Below are 19,800 nucleotides of genomic sequence, written 5' to 3'. Positions count from 1 at the left end.
AGCCAAACCGCTGCTTAATACTTCAGCTGTCTCTATGCTATCTGACAACACGGAACACAAGCAACCTTCTTTCCTTTGATACTGCCACAAATTCTATCCGTGTATTTGGATTTTAAGTGATCTAAAAACTCAGACTTCTCACTGTTTACAGTGAATAGTATTAAATCTAATTCTGCTGCTGCTGCTTTTCTGGGTGTCTGGCATAGTTACTTGACCTTTCTGGGACCCAGTTATTACATCTGAAAAATACTATTTTACAGTAGTAGGCACTCTTATTTTGAGTTAAGCTGATTTCCTGCTTAGCAAAAATCACAGTAGAACAGTGACTGCATTCTTTCAAAATGTATTAATGTACCAAACGTGTACCGAACACCGACTATGTGGCAAGCAGTGCACCAGGTCTTGGGGGTTGAAGATGAAGAAAACATGGCCCTTGACTGGGAGGAGCCCTTAGCAGATAGGCTGTAAAACTATCATTGAACGGTTTCCTCAGCTGTATTTCTTTTCTTCTTTTTTTTTTCTTGAGAAATTGTATTTTTCCATAAAATACAATATTAAAATCTTAGAGTAATTTGCTTAAGATGTTCTCTAGGTTTGCTCTAGTGGAACATTAATAACGCTCTTGTTTGTCATAGGTGTAACATAGCCGTGATCCTTTTGACGGATCTCATCATTGATCACAGTGTGAAGGTGGAATGGGGAAGCTACCTCCATCTTCTTCTTCATGCAGTTTTTATAGGTAATAAATATTTGGTGCTGTTTCTTTCATTGTGCATTTCTGTGATCGCTGAAAGGCAGTATATGGTATGTTTGTTTTTTATAGGTTGCATTTTATTCATTTACCTTTATTGAGGTGTAGTTGATTTAAAATATGAGTTTGAAATAATGTACAAATAATGACTCAAAACTTTTATAGATTCTACGCCATTTATAGTTATTATAAAATATCAGCTAGAGTCCCTGTGCTGTATAATGTATCCTTGTAACTTACTTATTTTATGCACAGTCGTTTGTATCTCTTAATTCCCCACCCCTATCTTGCCACACCTCCCCCACCACCCCTCTTCCTGCTACTAACTACTAGTATGTTCTTTGTATCGGTTAGTCAGCTTCTGTTTTGCTCTATTCAGTAGTTTGTTTTATTTTTTAGATTTCACATATAGGTGGTAACACACAGTACTTGTGTTTTTCTGTCTGGCTTATTTCACTAAGCATAATACCCTCCAGGTTCGTCCATGATGCTGCAAATGGCATTATTTCATTCTTTTTTAATGGCTGTTGTAAATAATGCTGCTGTGAACACTGGGGTGCATATATCGTTGCTAGCGTTGTTTTCTTTGGATGTATACCCCCCAGTAGTGGAATTGCTGGATCATATAGTAGATCTATTTTTAGTTTTTTGAGGAACCTTCATAGTTTTCCTCAGTGGGAAAAGTGGTATGGTTTTAAGAAAGTTTCTACATATTTCTGTTCTTATTTTTGTATGTTGTTTCCCATGACACTTTTTACTGGGATTCTCATGGTCTAGAGGGGTGTTATTCCTAGCCTCTCTTTTAACCACAGATAAGTCTGTTATACCCATTCCTGTTCCGTTCATACAGTCTCTCCCACTGCACACAAAAATACACATACCTTCCAGCAGGAAAGATTCTGTAACAGTAGCAAGAGTAAAATTAATTTACCTTTAGGACTGGGAACTTTCAGAGTAAATGGAAAATTGAAATGGGTACTGACTGTTTCCCAAAATAATTAGATTGTAGACAGTCTAATTATTACAGTTAAAGCTCCACTGTGCCCTCTGTGACAAATATGTGGGATCCATCACATCTCAGCAATACTTGTCATGTTTGTAAGACTGTTTGCCTGAAGCAAGTCAAAATAGCCATCTTTTCCTAAATTTTCCTGACATGTACACATATTATATATTACTTCCTTCCTTCAGTAAGCAAACGTCTACTGACTTTCTGTTGTGTTCCAGGCACAAAAAATGCTTGCCTTTAGAAGTTCGTGTCCATCTAGTGTTAAGTAACAGAGTAATGGTTTCTAAGAGACTACTGAATTTTAGACATAAAACACATTGGAAACTTGTCTTGACTCGCCCTAGTCCAGTAGGACCATAGGATATTGTAAAAGTGTGAATGAACTCTAGGCCAATATAAAAACTCGATGTAGTATGTCGTCTTTCACAAAATATTTAATTTGTGCTTTTCTTTTTAAAATATACATTTGGTAGCAAGAATGCTACTCATCATTTCCCTTTCCTGATGATAATTGTCTACTACTTTTTTTAGGGTTTGACCACTGCCACCCTGAGGTGTATGAACATTGCAAACGCCTGCTTCTGCACTTGTTAATAGTAATGGGATCCAACAGTAACATCCGAACTGTTGCTTCTGTCCTTCTCAGGAACAAGGAGTTCAATGAGCCCAGGGTGCTTACCGTCAAACAAACTGCACACTTAGATTATACTTTCACAGGTATTTGCTTTAAAAGTGGTTTGAAAATACAGCCGTACTTTGTTAATCTTGCATTAGAGAAAGTCAACTGAAGTTGAGATACTAGAGTACTTTTTAATATAGTTTTATTATTTTAGGTACCAGTGACATTATTAATTCATAAAAGAAGGAATTAAACTTGGAGTATTTGAATCTCTATTACCTTTAAGGATCTTTGTCATAACAATGTTGAGTGGCTTAATTTGAGCACTGGTTATGAAAAAAAAATGGTGAACTTGTATTAGATTCCTCCTACTTTCAAGAGCTGAAAAACTGACGAAGGAAGACATTTAAAATATTTTATTCATTCAGTTATTCTAATTGCATTTACAATGTTATACATCTCAAAGTCTAGTAAGTTCCAAATTATATATTTTTAAGTAGTGAGGTCCAAATTAATGAGACTTTAATGTAGAATTTATTTCACTGTTGATGTGAATTTGTTTTACTTTTCAAATTGTATTTTCTTTTTCCCTAATAGCCCTAACTCATTTATTTCATTCATCAGTATCATCAGGTTTATAATAAATGACCCAGAAAATAATTGGGTTTAAAAATTGAAATAAGACTACTTTTTTTCCTAATCATATAATGTCAGATACAGGGTTGATCCATTTTAAAGTTACTTACTGCAAGCCCTGTAGCTTACTCAAAGCCCTGTAGTTAGTGAGAAAACAATCGTTAGTAAACTTAGTTGCCTTTTAAAACTATGATTAAAAGATGAATGGAATAAAGTTTACTGCCTTTTTTAAGTTAAGCATTTCTATTCAGAATTCCATAGTTTGTATTTGTTGTTTGTTTTTAAGGCTCCTTTTGCCATTTTATAAATATGGGCATTAGTGATAACCTTTAGAATTATTTAATAATTGGCATAATATAAATATTACACACAGACTTTAAAATTGTCTTGATTTAAGTAAAGTGAAGCAGAAAGTATGGACCCCTTAACGTAAGAAATTAAAAATCAGCTAACACTGTAGAAATTATTTCCTTAACTCATGTTGAGGAAATATGCCAAAGTATCAGGAAACTGCCAGTTCCAACTTTGTTCAGCAGATGGCAGCATAGGCTAGCATAGTAAATCCGAACCATTCAGTTTTAATACGAGGCTCTGAAAACAGTGTTTGCTCAAAAACTCAGTTGATGTCCTCTGGTGCTTGTGAGGCTCCAGTGTAATCTGTAAGGGCCCATAGCTTAATCTTTAAATATTGTGGGAGATGGTTTCACATCTGGGTATTCACACCCATGGTCTCTTTCAGCAGGTGTTAGTGATTTTATACCTGATTACCAGCCCTCCCCCATGACCGACTCAGGGCTCAGCTCAAGTTCTACCTCCTCTAGTATCAGCTTAGGAAATAACAGCGCTGCCATTTCCCATCTGCACACCACTATCCTCAACGAGGTTGACATCTCAGTAGAGCAGGATGGAAAAGTCAAAACCCTCATGGAATTCATTACCTCAAGGTAACATTTGCGGCTCTTCCCATCCCAGCCATAAACCTCTGTTAAGTCGTCGTTTCATTTGTCAGCTTCAGCGAACCCTATTTTTGTTTTCCAAAGTGTCATTGATTTGGAAAAGACAGGTTTGTCTTGTGCGATATTTAGAAAATTTGATGCAGCCAGGCCTTCTTCTTTTGCTCTCACAAGATTACATGTGAGGAAGGCCTTAATCATGTCTGAATGATTAAGTGCCCAAAGAGAGTGTAGTATTTTCTGAATGTATATTTCTGCCTTCATTAGCTGCATTACCAGTCTTTCATCAAATATTTACTTAGGGTCCACTCTTGGCAAAACACTCTAAGTAAAGAAGAAACATAGTTGGGGAGGGAGGGGCTGGCATACCACAGCAAGAAGAAAATCACAGATGTAAGAAAACAAGGTCTAGTTGTTACTCAGGCTGCTGAGTAATCCAGCTTGAACGTAATGTCGAGGGGCTCCTAGACAAGAAAGCGTGGGAGAATTCAAACTGGAGAACCAGAACCATGAAGCCCAGGCCAGAGGTTATAGATCTTTCAAGAAAGGAGACATTATTGAAAATCTTTGAGCTAGAATGAGGAGTGTGGAGGAGGGCCCAATTAAATAAATACGTTGAAAAAATCAGTTTCATAGCAAAGTACTTGATGAATTAGAGGTGTCAGGAACTAGAGGCGGTGTGACCACATTTTTTTTCAGGGCACCTTGGCCTGTGCTAATAGGGGGCTGAAACCTGAATAACCAAACTGGTAAATGCACAGATATTTTTAAAGAAAGAACCGAAGGACATTATTCTGTCCTAAACTTCCTGTAGTTTTCACTTATAAATTATTTTCTTTGCCTTAGAATCTAAATAATGTGTCACCTCTATAAATTTTGACCTTTAATATCTAAGCAGTAACCAGTACTCTTCTCACTTGGCAAAATTTGCCAAATTTTCCTACTACCTCTGAGAGCCTTTGACTATAATGATGGAACATTTTGAAATTATATGTAACTTGGATCTTCCGCTACTTGCTCTACTGCTGCTGCTGCTAAGTCGCTTCAGTCGTGCCCAACTCTGTGCGACCCCATAGACGGCAGCCCACCAGGCTCCCCCGTCCCTGGGATTCTCCAGGCAAGAACCCTGGAGTGGGTTGCTGTTTCCTTCTCCAATGCGTGAAAGTGAAAAGTGAAAGTGAAGTTGCTCAGTCGTGTCCGACTCTTAGCGACCCCATGGACTGAAGCCTACCAGGCTCCTCCATCCATGGGATTTTCCAGGCAAGAGTACTGGAGTGGGGTGCCATCGCCTTCTCCGGCTACTTGCTCTAGATCATTGCAAATCCAGGTAGTATATAAACAGTAGCAGTAGACTGTATGACATGCTGTTTGATTTACTCAACTACTATCCTTTCTAACTGCAAAAGCACGTTTTAAGTGAGTGTGAGTAAAACTTAATATCAAATTAAAAACCAAGGGAATCACATCTGTTCTCTGTTTTCAGAAAAAGAGGGCCCCTTTGGAACCATGAGGATGTTTCTGCCAAGAATCCTAGCATAAAGAGTGCTGAGCAGTTGACTACATTTTTGAAACATGTGGTTTCTGTTTTTAAGCAGTCAAGCTCAGGTATCTTTTAATAAATGTTTCAGATAATATTTACTTTCAAGTAGATCTTTTACTGTGATGTCAAAACTTCTGATGATATTCAGCAAAAAAAATTGACAGTTGACCTGTCTAAATTCAAAAGTCATAGACAGGTTTTCTTTTTTAACTTATTAGTGGTAACAGATTTGTTTTGGTTGAAGAAAAATTACTACTTGAAAATAAGACTGCTACTTTTGGGACTTCCCAGGTGGTCCAGTGATGAAGACTTTGCCTTCCATTGCTGGAGATGTGGGTTTGATCCCTGGTCAGGGAGCTAAGATTCCACATGCCTAGTGGCCAAAAAACCAAAGCATAAAAACAGAAGCAATACTGTAACAAATTCAATAAAGACTTTAAAAGTGGTGTATACCAAATAGATCTTTGAAAAAAAGAATGCCACTTTGACATTCTTTGTTTGACATATGATAGTATAATGAAATTATAACACGATTGTTCATCATGAAACAATTGTTTTAAAGGAACATATATAGAGATGACAAACTGTACTGGTTTGGGCTTCTGTGATCGAAAATTGAACACATCCTGAAAATCAGAGTAAAACGTGTCTAAAATGGTGGTTCTTAGCTAGGGGGTGATTCTTGTTGGGACATTTTGCAATGTCTGGAGACATTTTTCTTGCAATTAGGGGGCGGGACGTCAGTGATTAGTTGCTTCTGGTGTCAAGTTGTTAAGAGGCTGGAGATGCCATCACACAACTACACCACACAGGACAGCCCTCACAACAGAGTTATCTTGCCAAAGTGACATAGTGGTGACGTTGAGAGACCTTGTTCTCAAGGATTACTTCCCTGGAGACTATGATGAAGAGTCGTCTAAAGTGTAAATAGAATTGTATGAAAAGGAAAAGCATTGACTTGGAAAATGTTAGAAAATGTTAATGCCCCCTTTGCCAGGTACTATGCTGGCACTGAATTTAATACGGTTCCTAGCTTCTGATCATCATCCCTATATATATCCTGAAAAACAAGAAGCACTTACTCGTTTCCTTTGTTTTCACAGAAGGAATTCACTTGGAACATCATCTTAGCGAGGTCGCGCTGCAGACAGCACTTTCTTGTTCCTCTCGACACTATGCTGGGAGATCCTTTCAGATTTTCAGGGCCCTAAAGCAGCCTCTCTCTGCAACTACACTTTCTGATGTTCTCTCCAGACTTGTAGAAACTGTAGGGGATCCAGGAGAAGATGCACAGGTAGTTCGTTCACATCTTTCAGCAGGTGTTGAGCAGTTCCTCATTGTCAAAGACCTGCTTCCAAATGTAGATCACGGCAGGTAGACCAAGTTAATGTCACGGAGAATTGTTGATGTCAGATGCTAAGAAGCAGAAAATTAAAAACAAAGTTAGATGATTCATGTTTAATAACATACAAATTGAATTAGGTGGTGCCTATAAAAACAGCTTTATGCATACTCACTTGGATATTCTGTGATGACTACAAGGTAAAAGAGGAATTTAAAGTAGATGTAAAGTAAAACACTGAATTTCATTTTTTAAGATAAATTACATGAAATACTGCAGTAGGGAACTTAACATAGGTCTGTGACCCATGATGTTATTTAACGCTGTTTTAGACACTGAGGATATAGTAGTGGACACCACAGAGTTCTTAGCATAGAGCTCACATTTCACTGGGGAAACAGACCTTTTAATCCATCAGTAATGTACAGTACAATTTTCCTTAATGATGAATGCTGTGAAAATAATACAGTAGGGTGACAGCTTAAACAGTGATAGGGGAGAGGGGTATTTTTTTGTTTTTTTTGGTATATAATCATCTAGAAGATGAGTTCTGAACACATGCGTAGATGAATAGTGAGCCCTGTGATCATCTGGGACAGAGAGCAGAGGGAAATAGGACTAACAAGTGCAAAGGCCCTGAGGCAGAAGCAGTGGGCGCTTCAGAGGAAAAGCAGACAGTCCAGAGTGGCTACCGTGTATGGCATGGAGACTCCAGAGGCAGGCGGGCAGCAGGCCCAGATCACACGAGGCCTGGGGAGGTTCTGGCGAGAGGTGGGATTTTACTCTGAATTGATGGGAAACTACACATAGTTTTAAAGGGAGGAGGATGGGTGTGATTTGCTTTTTTAAAAATTCACACTGTGGGTGGCTTTGTGGCATCCTTAGGAAGGCAAAAGAGGTCAGTTAAGAGGCTGTTTGTAAGGCCCCAGACCAAAACGGTGATAGTTGGATTACAGGAAGCTGTGGAAGTAGAGAAGTCAGATACAGGATGTATTTTTAAAGTAGTATTTTCAAGACTAGCTGATGGATTCAGTTTAGATGTGAGAGAAAGAAATAAGGATGTCTCCTAGATTTCTGGCCCCAGCAGTTTTGGGCGGGTTGTGTTGCCATTATAATCAATTTTTTTTTTCATTATAATCATTTTATACCATTAGTTTGCTACGTTTTCATCCATCCACAGATCATGTTGCTCAAGAGTTTAATTATTTTGTAATATTAATGTGGAACTTGTTCCATTTTAAAATCTCATCAGGATGTGCATTACAGTTTCTTCTTTCAGGCATAATTAATTAAAATCTGCCCTTTTTTTCTAGGGATTTGTGATTGAGCTGCTTCTCACGCTGGAATCTGCAATTGATACTTTAGCTGAAACCATGAAGCATTATGATCTTCTGTCTGCCCTTTCTCAGTAAGAATTGATAAGCCAGGCAATCGGTGGATTTGTATACAAAACTTCAGTAGCTAAATAGGCACAATATTATATTGTTCTAATATTGGTAGTGAGAGGAGTACCCCCAAATTCAGATGAATTGCCAGTGGGAAAATGAGCCTTAGACAGTGAGGACGGGTGAAGGGTCTCAGGGCTAGTAAGTGGCAATACTGTTCCTCTTTCATCTGGCCAGAGACCTTCATGCTGTGCTTCTAGGCTTCAGCCCCAGTAACAGGCTCTGTTCCCAGCACACTCAACAACCCATTGTCCCCCCAGCAGGTCAGGCTGCTCAGGACTCACACTTCCCACCTATTGGTCCTTCTGCCTGGACCAGCCTCTCTTCAAACTTTCTCCTGTTTGTAAATCCCACACTGATTTATCCTTCAAGTCCCTCTCCTAGTTAAGCATTTCTAACTGCGACCTGGGGAGTGCTAAGCATTCTATCCTTTGGATTCTCACAGTATTCTCTTAATATTTTAATAACAGCAACTAGCAGGCTATAATTTTCATGGACTTCAATATTTCTAGCATTTTGCATACCACTGGCACATGTAGAAAATATTCTGTAATTGTTTTTTAATCAATGATAACTAGATATGAGGGAGAAGGAGAAATCAAAATTAAATTTTTGAGCTTGGTTCTTTTGGAAAGAGTGTGAATTGACAGAAATAGGGACATCAGGACTGTTGAGTCTGCAGATGAGAGAAACGAGGCCTGGGCTTTGGATATAATGTTCACCAAATCCCAGACCTGAAAATTATCAGCAGTAACTATAGCAGCATTTTCACTTCAAATCAAACCTTATCCAACTCAGGGGAAATAATCGGTCACAGTAGGAAGGATACTGTTTTTTTATTAATAGAGAGGAAAGAACTGAAATTGGTTTTAGCAAAGTCAGATATGCTTTTTTTTTAAATATTTTAATTTTATTGGAGTGGAGTTGATTTACAGTGTTGTGTTAGTTTCAGGTATTAAGTCAGATATACTTTAAAAATGACTTTTCCTGGTAACAGTTACTGTTTTTCAGCTGTTTTAAGAGTACAGTTAAGGTAGCAAAAGAAGCAATTGTGCCTGGATTCATCTCTTTTTCTTTTTTTTTCTTTCAAGAACCTCATACCATGATCCTATAATGGGAAACAAGTATGCAGCTAACAGGAAAAGCACTGGACAACTCAATCTAAGCACAAGTCCCATTAATAGTAGCAGTTATCTGGGATACAACAGTAATACAAGAAGTAACTCTTTGAGGTTAAGTTTAATTGGTGACCGAAGAGGGGACCGGCGGCGGAGTAACACACTGGATATAATGGACGGACGGATCAACCACAGCAGTAGCTTAGCGAGGACTCGAAGCCTTTCCTCCCTGCGAGAGAAAGCGGTGTACGATGTGCAGCCCACTACTGAGCCCGCCAACTTGATGGCCACCATTTTTTGGATAGCAGCCTCTTTGTTAGAATCAGATTATGAATATGAATACCTCCTGGCTCTCAGGCTTCTCAACAAACTGCTGATCCACCTGCCTTTGGATAAATCAGAGAGTCGAGAGAAGATTGAAAACGTGCAAAGCAAACTGAAGTGGAATAACTTCCCAGGCCTTCAGCAGCTCTTCCTTAAGGGTTTTACCTCCGTGTCCACGCAGGAAATGACGGTGCACCTCCTGAGTAAACTGATTTCTGTCTCCAAGCACACGCTGGTGGACCCTTCCCAGCTGTCAGGTGATGTGACTAGAATTGCACCAACTTTTTTTTTTTTTTTTTTTGCCTTTTTAATGTAGTGAAATGTAAACTAATCATTTGTTTGGAAATCTACTAATTTCTGCTTTTCCACAGAGTTTTCTTAATATGTGAAGTAGCATAAATTTTTTGGTAAAAGCAAAAAAACAAACACAATTTTTTAGAAGATCAAGTACCCCAGGAAATAAAAAGAAAATGGTTTCTGTGAACCAGTTAAAAACAAACAAAATAAAAACCTTTAATTTTTAAAATAATGTGCAATAAAATTGGTTATTGTTTGCTTTTTTTTTTTTTGATAGGCTTTCCTCTTAACATCCTTTGCTTATTGCCTCACTTAATCCAGCATTTTGACAGCCCAACTCAGTTTTGCAAAGAAACAGCTAGTCGAATAGCAAAGGTAAGCAAATGTTACGCTGAATGATAACACTGGAGGGAAATTTCTCTAGAGTCTATCTTAAGGGGGGAATCTCTTCAGAATCCTTTTACTGTCACTTCCTATGTGAATTTTGCATCTAAATTTTTATTTTTATGCATATATGAAGGAGTAATATAGTAGTGATGTAAGTTACAATTGCTCAAATGACAGTGAATAAAATTACTTGTTTAGACTAACTGTCCTCTGAGTCTTGAGTCTTTTTCTGCTCCGTTTCCCTACTTATCCTCTACCTGTCAGTTTCCAGGTCATTCATTTATTCACTACCAGATATGTACTGAGCACTGGATCAGGTGCTGAAATACAGTGATTATCAAAGTAGATAGAACCTTTAGCCCCCTGGGGCCTAGAGTTCGGGGTGTGACCACCTAGAATCTGGTGACTTTGCAATGAAAGTGAAACTGTTGGCCGCTCAGTGGTGTCCAACTCATTGTGACCCTGTGGACTGTAGCGCGCCAGGCTCCTCTGTCCATGGGATTCTCCATGCAAATATTCTAGGGACACATAAACCAAAATCTGCCTCGAGGAATTCATATCTAAGCTGACTTTGAAAGTTGAATAGGAAGGACCAAAATAAAATTCCTGGATGAGAAACAGAAGCAGGGCAGAGGGTAGAAATTTTCCAAGCAGGAGAAATCACATGTGCAGAGTCCCTGAGGAAGAAGAGGGCATAATATATTTTTTGATTCTGAAAGTTCTTTTTGTTTGCCTTTTAACATTCTCTTCATCTTCTCTCTGTTCCCTTCATTGTTTTTTCTTTCCTTTTTTGACTCTTTCCCTCCCATCATACATTTCTTAAACAAGTATGTAGCTATTTTTAAATTGCCTCTGGACAAACTTTGTATAAAAAGTTTTATAGCTCAATCAAATTGTAAAAGAAAATTATTTTGAATTTTATATACTTAGTAATTTCCTCTTAAGAACAAGAAAGAAATCGTAATTACCTTGCCTTCTGTTTAAACTTAATTCTGAACTAATTTTATGTATTTATTTATTTTGTCACATTGAGTCTTGGAAAAAAGACTTTTCAAGCAGAAAATACAAGCAGTTACAAGAAGGAGTTATATGAATTTACCAGTAATATATATGCAACAGGAAATTAGGTGAACTGAGGAAGTGACTCAATAGTAATATAAGTAAAATAACCTGGTTAAATCACTGGGGAAAAATCAGAGAAGTCTGCAACATAAGGGAACAAGCACATAAAATTCTCTGGAAGAGCTTTTTATATAAGCAGCTTTTTTCAAACCTGAGATTCAGGTAGCAAATAGCACATCAATAAATGGAAAGAGCAAGCTTCTAGAAAGCTAAACAAACACCCACCTCTCCCTGGCCCACATTTCAATGTCGGTAAGTGCAGATTTATCTCTGGGTACCAATGGAATCAAAAAATACTATCAACCCAATTATCACATATACAGCTACAAGAGTAAGAACACTTTCATTATCTTGATGGATAATATTTAATGAACGACAAAAATATATTTAATAAAATATGCTGTTGAGTCTATCCCTATTTAAATTTCTAAATAGACGTGGAGAAATTCTTAACCATTTTAAAAGCATGTGTTTAAAAAGAAGAGCCATCATTATAGTTAATGGAAATACATCTTAGTTGTGAAAATGATGGTTTGCACTAAAAAACCCAACGTGTATTTGCATTAATGAGGTCTAAAAGTGATTTTAAAATTTTATTAAAATGACTTTCATTTTAATATTCTGATAACATACCATTAGGAAAATGTAAACAAAGGGTTTTTTTTTTTTTCCTACATGAAGGTTAAGAAAGAAAATATAAGGAAAAAAATATCAGCTTATTTGGGGATTTTAAGAAAATAAAAAGCATAAATTCCCTGATAAGGGAAGTAGAAACATTTGAGATTGGCAGCTGAAATGTGATGAGTAATTTGCTTAGTGCTGGGGCAGGTGAGAAGCACAGTGTGGCCAGAAGACCATGGAAGCCCCTTGAGCTCCAAGCCTGTGCTGTCATGACCGAGGCAAAGCACAGGAATGTCCCAAATATCTTTTGTTTTTAAGAAATCAAATATATGGCTTTCTGTGAGTCATAAACTGCTGTGAAGTCTGTTTTCTTCCTGTTGAGTGGCACACAAAGTTTCCCTCTGTTGGCTTTCAGCAACCTGCAGGATGTGGACTAAATTGACTCCCTAATTATTCTCTCACTTCAACTGTTGAGAGTGATTTTCTGCCATTATGTGCTTCCTCATTATGCAAATATCACTGCTGCTGCTGTTTGTGCCGGTGGAGAGCACAGCATTTCAAAATGAGGCAATGCTTGGAACAAATATTGTCCTTTTAGCTATTCATTATGGCAAAAACAGCATGCTAAAAAAGTTTTGTTATAAAACATAACTCTTTGTGGCTCATAATTTAACCTGATAATTCCAAAATTCCAAAATTAAGCTGGTCTTGCTTTACTATAAAATTGCACAGCCTATATTCCAAAGAATGTCTTCCTTTTCAAAAACTAGGTTTTAAAAAATCATTCTTTCAAAAAAATATCCTTTAAGAAGATAAGAATTCTATCAGAATGTCATTCTTCAAGCTAAGATTAAAGAATTCACCTCAAACTATAAAAATTTTTGCTGAAGAGTAACAGATTATGAAATTGTAAAGTTATATGGTTTTGTAAAATAGTGTGAAAAATTACTATATTTTGAAATACAAGTAATTATATCTTGAAATATAAGTGAAATACAAATCTTTTTGAAATATCAACCAACTTTTTCTTTTTTCTTCCTGGTGTCTCTTTTATGAGTAAAAGGCTAATGCATGAAAACAACTGCTTTGAATGATTTTATAAAATAACTTCCAAGGTACTATGTTAAGTTTCTGCAGAGTCTTGCACGCCTTCATATCTTGGGCTTATCCAGTGATATTGTCTGCATGATGAATAAGTGTAAAAGTCAGTTACAGTCATCTGAAAATTGAAAATTTATATATATTTTAAAAGATAATACTCTTGTTTTATCAAATGCTCTAGGTAGGCAGTTTGTGAAAATAAGATGGAAGAATAAGGGAGGAAAATAAAAAAAAGGGGAACTAAAAGAACTTTTGTCACGGCTATCCTTTCACAATAGCTGAGACTAACATGGCCCTTTTCCAGTTCTTCACTGTTCAGTTATCCTTGAAGGAGGTTTAGGAACATCCCCACCAATGACTCAGGGAACAGACAAGGTGCATTTGGCCCATTAGATTCTCCCAAACATTTGTTGATTCAGATACTGTAATACCATATCAAGCAAACTCTAAGAACGTCAGTATACTTTGTACCAGCCTGTAAATGACTGGCCAAGGACCTTGAGAGCTTTAGCTGATTCCCTGAACATTGGAGACGCAGGGCTCCAGCGTTTCATCAGCCCTCCAGTGAAGTCCTTTTACTGTATCACACATGTTGAGGCTTCTGCAGCTGACTGCTTTGGTGAGATACCCTGAACACCTTGAGACTAAAGCATTTCTTCTTTGGCACAGCAACTCTGAACCTCCCTGAGGATTTCCTGGTTGAGTCTGCCTATTTAGTTTCTTGTACTTTGAACCTTATATGGATTTTATAAGACAAAGCTCTTTTTACAAGATGATATGTAGGATTTACAAAAACTTTAGGTTTTTACCAAAGACATTTTTCTAGAATATTGGACTGAAAAGAAAGCTGTGTTCTTAACACCCATGGAAGTGCTTGACATATTAACCATCTTTCCGTATTATCTAAGTCATTCCCTCAAGGATGCCTTGTGCTTTCTCCTTTTCTGTTTAACTTCTCTACTGTATTGAGATAAAATGCATTAATGCTTCAACATATATATCTAAATTATTAAATGAATTCATTGAATATAAAATTATGTTTAATGTTGTTAAGTAAATGAAATTTTTTTTGTTGTTTTTTTAGGTTTGTGCAGAAGAAAAATGCCCAACACTTGTCAACCTGGCTCACATGATGAGCCTGTACAGTACACACACGTACTCCAGAGATTGTTCTAACTGGATCAACGTAGTGTGCAGATACCTGCATGACTCCTTCTCAGATACTACGTTTAGTCTTGTGACTTATCTTGCAGAGGTATATTTACCCCCATAAAAGGATCTTGCAACTGTTCTGTGACAGAATTTTCAAGAGTATTTATTTCTAGAGCAGCACTAATACTAATTTTCAAATTTTATTTAAGAGTGAATAGAGGTAACATCTTTTTTAAGAGGAAAAAATATACAGGTAATATCGTTCAAGTACAAATGAGTTTTTTTTTTTTTTCATTTTCAATGTTTACTTCTTCATTCACTCTCTTTAAGTGGTATAAACTCAAAATAATGTAAACTTCAACTTAGCGGTTTTTGAATGTATTTCTGCATTCACTGTCTTTAAATAACACAAAACTCAATATAAACCTCACCTTTATTTAAAATGGAAAATGGGTTTTTTTTTCCATGGTCTTGATCCTAGGAAATGGTTATCGTTTTTTGTTTCTATAAATTAGCTCTTGGCTCTGAAATTCTTTCTAGAATAATAGTATAGCAGTCATTTCTTTAAATGACTTTACAGTCATTTCTTCTGGGCAAGTACTTATTCTGGTGATACGTTTACCTCCTAATCTAAAATATGATGGGCGGGGCAGTAAATAGAATTTAAAACCAGTCCTGCTGCTGCTGCTGCTGCTAAGTTGCTTCAGTTGTGTCCGACCCTGTGCGACCCCGAAGACGGCAGCCCACCAGGCTCCCCCATCCCTGGGATTCTCCAGGCAAGAGTACTGGAGTGGGTTACCATTTCCTTCTCCAATGCATGAAAGTGAAAAGTGAAAGTGAAGTCGCTCAGTCGTGTCCGACTCTTAGTGACCCCATGGACTGCAGCCTACCAGGCTCCTCCGTCCATGGGATTCTCCAGGCAAGAGTACTAGAGTGGGGTGCCATTGCCTTCTCTGAAACTAGTCCTAGAACAGGATAAAAAGTTAACACAGTTGACCTTGCACAACGCTGGAATTAAGGGTGCTAACTCTCCATGCAGTCAGTTTCGAGTATATCTTACAGTCAGCCCTCTACATCCGTGATTCAACCAACTGGGAATCACGTACTGCTGTGGCACTGAAAAAAATCTGCATATAAACAGACCGACACAGTTCAAACTCGTATTACTCAAGGGTCGACTGTATTAATTTGTTGAAGAAGTAACTCCATGCCTAGGAAAGTAAGTTACTGGGTAGAGAATACTGGAGACCTTCAAAAGGAAGAAATTCCTAGTCACTAAAAATGTTTATCAGCTTGCAATAAAGTGATATCTTTCTTTTTAGAAAGTTGACCTCTAGAGATTAAACCTAACACACAGACTTAAATTATTTGTAACCCAATAAGCATTTAAGTATTGCTTACAGCACTGTTTAACTTATCCAAGTCACTGATGGTGCCCATCATAAAGTGCTCAAGATGGTGTGAATTTTTAAGGTATTGGTTTTGATAGATTTATTCCCATCACCTTTATATTTGAGTGAGCTGACAGAGTGAGCTGTCTGCCTGAGAGCTTCCTGACATGCATGAATGTGCATCACTAGGTTTATCTTACACCTGTACCTTTAGGACAAGAGCCAACATAAAGCCAGACCTAAGGCCTAAGCTGTTTTGAACTTAAGTGTCTTAATCCAGCTTTCACTTTTGTGCCACCATAAAGCCCAACACTAAGGTAACACTTGGAGAAGGAAATGGCAACCCACTCCGGTATTCTTGCTTGGGGAATTCCATGGACAGAGGAACCTGGTGGGCTACAGTCCGTGGGGTTGCAAAGAGTCGGCCACCACTGAGCACATCATCACAAAGTAACACTCGCTCTCCCTGAAGACTGACCCGTGGGGCTTTAAGGTCTGACACTGGTACAGTGTAGCCTATTGGGTACCACATATGGGAAATATATTTCCAGTCTGTAAAGAGAATGCTTTGCCCCAAATGTTACTCTTATTAGTGTAAGTTATCCTTGTTCTATGATTATTAATGAATCTCAGATTATCACTAACAACAGTACTAAAATTATTTACATGTATTTAAAATTACACAGATATAATTTTAATTGTCCCACAAACCCTATAGGAAAGTGGTATCACTTTTTATTTTAAAAATCAGGGCTCAGAGAGGTTAAGAAACTTGTCCAAGATTACATGGGTAGTCATTGGCTGATGGAAATGGCTCGGGAGTAGTTAGTTATTCTTTGGTAATGGTGGTAGAGGAGTTTTAAAATAAATGGTGTTCAATTAAATTAGTTAAGGGTATGAAAGTAAACACTAAGGTTAAAAAAAAACAATCTACCTAATTCTCCTTTCTGAAGCAAGGACAAGTAACAATAGCAGACAGTACCTTTTACCTTCATTATTCTCTGGATTTCTGATAATCTGACCATAAACTCCTAGGTTAACTGTATTGTGGTTTTAAACATCAGTAATGTAAATACAATGGAATTTTCTTGAACGTGATTAAAATATATTTTTAATATTACTTTTAGCTGCTAGAAAAAGGACTGTCTAGTATGCAGCAGTCATTACTACAGATCATCTACAGTCTTTTGAGTCATATTGACCTCTCCGCTGCCCCAGTAAAGCAGTTTAATCTGGAGATCATAAAGATCATTGGCAAATATGTACAGGTGAGTAGCTACAAATCTTATGTATAGAAAGTGATCATCTCAAAAACAATATATAATCATAAAAAATTTGAAACACCTTAAATGTCTTAAGAACAGGGGAAGTGGTTAGTTTATAAATCATGTTTTCAGGAATATTTATGAGATGGGAAAATGTTCCCAATGTGAATGACATAAAGCAGAATCTGAATGGTAGGATTCAGCAAGCAAGTACATGTAGGCCTTCTTTTACATTTAGAACACAGCTACCAATATAATTTACAGGAACATCCCTGAAGAGGCTTGCACATTTTACAGTGCCCAGAGCTCCTAGTTTTTTACATAAGGAAAAAAAATGATGATTTCTATTTAATTTTGTTAAAGATAAACTGTTTCTACAGTGATGTGCTTAAATTGTCACAATATCATTTGGACATTTCTATTATCACTAATATTTTGTGCTTTAGATGGCTTCATATCGAGATGTTAACTAAATTGGAAAACTCAGTTCTGCTAAGGATTTTTTCACTTCCTTTTTTTAGTAATATTTTACCTGGTTCAGAACTGTTAACTATGAAACAATATGTATAATAAAAGGTTGAGGTGGTGTGATTTTAGTACCACAAGTAAGAAAAAAAGTCATTTTTTTTACATGATTCTTTTCAGTAGATGGTAAAAGAGAAATGTTCTAAATTCTTAATTAGACATTGATTTCTCTCCACCTATACATCTGTCATACAAATCATTCCTAAATTATACGGTAGAAATATACAAAATGAAAAGCAGAAAAATAACTCGAAACATTGCCACCATATATGAGGGGGAAAGCTCACCCTATACAGGTCAGGAATCACTGAGAGGATTGTTTTAGCACAGCACTTATGCTTATTATTTGGGGCTTGAGTCATTAAGAAATATCTAAATTTTAAAAATATTTTAATATGTTTATGTCTAAGAAATCTGATGCATTAAAAATAGTTTATCAACAAGGCTTAAAACATTTTAAGTTTAGAGTCTTAGGGCCATGTACTTCATTCATCTAGAAAGTTCACATACATACGACCCTTTGGCTTACCCCTACTGCCAGATTACTGTATTAGACTTTCTTAATGAATAATATTTATAAAGCACTTACTGAGAACAGTGCAAAATATCCTGAGTTGTTAGCATTATTATGCATATAATATCTTGTAAATCTAACAGTAGAAATAATAACTTATTTTCTATCCTTGTGTAACTCAGACCCTCAGTTAAGGACCTCAGAGTAAAAATGAATAATTGACAAGGAATTTATATAGAAATAATATTTTCACTGTCTACAATGTAACTAAGTTTTTGTTCTTAGTTACATATGTATTTTTAACTTTTATATGTCTATTAATTTTTGAAACCAGAGTCCTTATTGGAAGGAAGCCCTTAACATCTTAAAACTGGTGGTATCCCGCTCGGCAAGCCTTGTCGTGCCCAACGATATCCCCAAGACCTATGGAGGAGATATGGGCTCTCCTGAGATATCCTTCACTAAAATTTTTAATAATGTCTCTAAGGAGTTGCCTGGGAAGACCTTGGATTTTCATTTTGATATATCTGAGGTAAGATGCTCAGGTATTGGTGAAGGCTCTGTATTAGAAATGTTCATTTGTTCATTCTGTCATTAATCAAGCACTGAGTGAGCCCATACTCAGCAGGAGATGCTGTGACAGGTGCCCTGAAAACAAGGTGGGCATGGGGAAAAGGCCTACTCTCAGCGCGCCTGTAGCCTCTTGAGGAGATAGGCAAATAAACACAGTGCTTTGGTTGCCAAGTAAGTTCGAAGTTTTATAGGACTATATAGCATGTACATCTAACTTAATCTGACTAAATGGGAGCGTACATGGAAGTGTGGGCAGGGGAGATTAATCCTAGGAAAAGCAGCACATGTGAATGAAAGCTTGTAAGTGTGAGGAAGCATGGCGCTCTAGAAAATTCTAATTAGCATGGCCTACTGTGAACATGTAGCACAGAGAATAGAGTAGTGTGATGAGAGAGAAAGCTGAAGCCATAGGGAGCAGCACAATCATGAGGATATTGTCGGACGAGATGGTTATATCTTGAAGTAGTAGTAGCTCCTCAAGGATTTTTAGCTGGAGTAGAAAATATTAGGATTTGCATTTTAGGGAGATCAGTCTGGGAACAGGATAGAAAACAGACCAGCAGGAAGTTTTTAAGAGGGAAGTTATCAATCAAGTATTTTGCAGGGTAGGGGGAGTTAAGAAAGATAGCAATTGAAAATCTACTCACATTTTAATTGAAAAGGATAATACAGATTTTTTAAAAATTTGCAGTTTAGTCTTGGTATTTGAGGGCTTCGCTGGTGGCTCAAGATGGTAAAGAATCCGCCTGCGGCACAGGAGACCTGGGTTCGATACCTGGGTCAGAAGTTCCCCTGGAGAAGGGAACGGTGGCTACCCACTCCGGTATTCTTGCCTGGAGAATCCCCACAGACAGAGGAGCCTGGAGGGCTACAGTCTATGGGCAAAGAATCAGACATGACTGAGCGACTAAGCACAGCACAGCACTTGGTGTTGAATTTATCTGAAGCTTATTGATTTATGTTTTTTTAAGATATAAAGTATGCTTGTGCTAGTGTTTTAGTTAATATCACCTGAGAATTTCAAACATGGAGTACACAGCGTGGGAATATTATAGAGAAACTAGCTTTGCTATTCTTCTGAGTCCGAAATTGATAATGTAACAATTGTTTTGTTT

General features: G+C 37.2%; 1 protein-coding gene across 9 annotated transcripts in view; it reads left to right on the top strand.

Annotated features, from left to right (window-relative positions):
* The window catches only part of FRYL (FRY like transcription coactivator), a 267,816-nt gene that overhangs the window by 217,164 nt on the left and 30,852 nt on the right, over positions 1 to 19,800 (top strand). For 7 of the 9 annotated variants that reach the window (XR_011567188.1, XM_019962715.2, XM_019962717.2 and 4 more), the window contains 11 exons: positions 636 to 739; positions 2,292 to 2,477; positions 3,755 to 3,959; positions 5,452 to 5,573; positions 6,612 to 6,802; positions 8,164 to 8,258; positions 9,387 to 9,994; positions 10,312 to 10,409; positions 14,350 to 14,520; positions 16,936 to 17,076; positions 18,447 to 18,644. Coding sequence is in view for 8 of the 9 variants with exons in the window: in XM_019962715.2 (XP_019818274.2) it covers positions 636 to 739; positions 2,292 to 2,477; positions 3,755 to 3,959; positions 5,452 to 5,573; positions 6,612 to 6,802; positions 8,164 to 8,258; positions 9,387 to 9,994; positions 10,312 to 10,409; positions 14,350 to 14,520; positions 16,936 to 17,076; positions 18,447 to 18,644 (2,119 nt within the window). In the remaining variant the exon portion in view is untranslated. The remainder of the gene's footprint in view (positions 1 to 635; positions 740 to 2,291; positions 2,478 to 3,754; positions 3,960 to 5,451; positions 5,574 to 6,611; positions 6,803 to 8,163; positions 8,259 to 9,386; positions 9,995 to 10,311; positions 10,410 to 14,349; positions 14,521 to 16,935; positions 17,077 to 18,446; positions 18,645 to 19,800) is intronic. The other 2 variants (XM_019962723.2, XM_019962719.2) reach the window with 1 other exon arrangement.

Source organism: Bos indicus, chromosome 6 (genome assembly GCF_029378745.1).
Source record: "Bos indicus isolate NIAB-ARS_2022 breed Sahiwal x Tharparkar chromosome 6, NIAB-ARS_B.indTharparkar_mat_pri_1.0, whole genome shotgun sequence".
Taxonomy (NCBI): domain Eukaryota; kingdom Metazoa; phylum Chordata; class Mammalia; order Artiodactyla; family Bovidae; genus Bos; species Bos indicus.
This window is presented reverse-complemented; position numbering and strand designations above follow the sequence as displayed.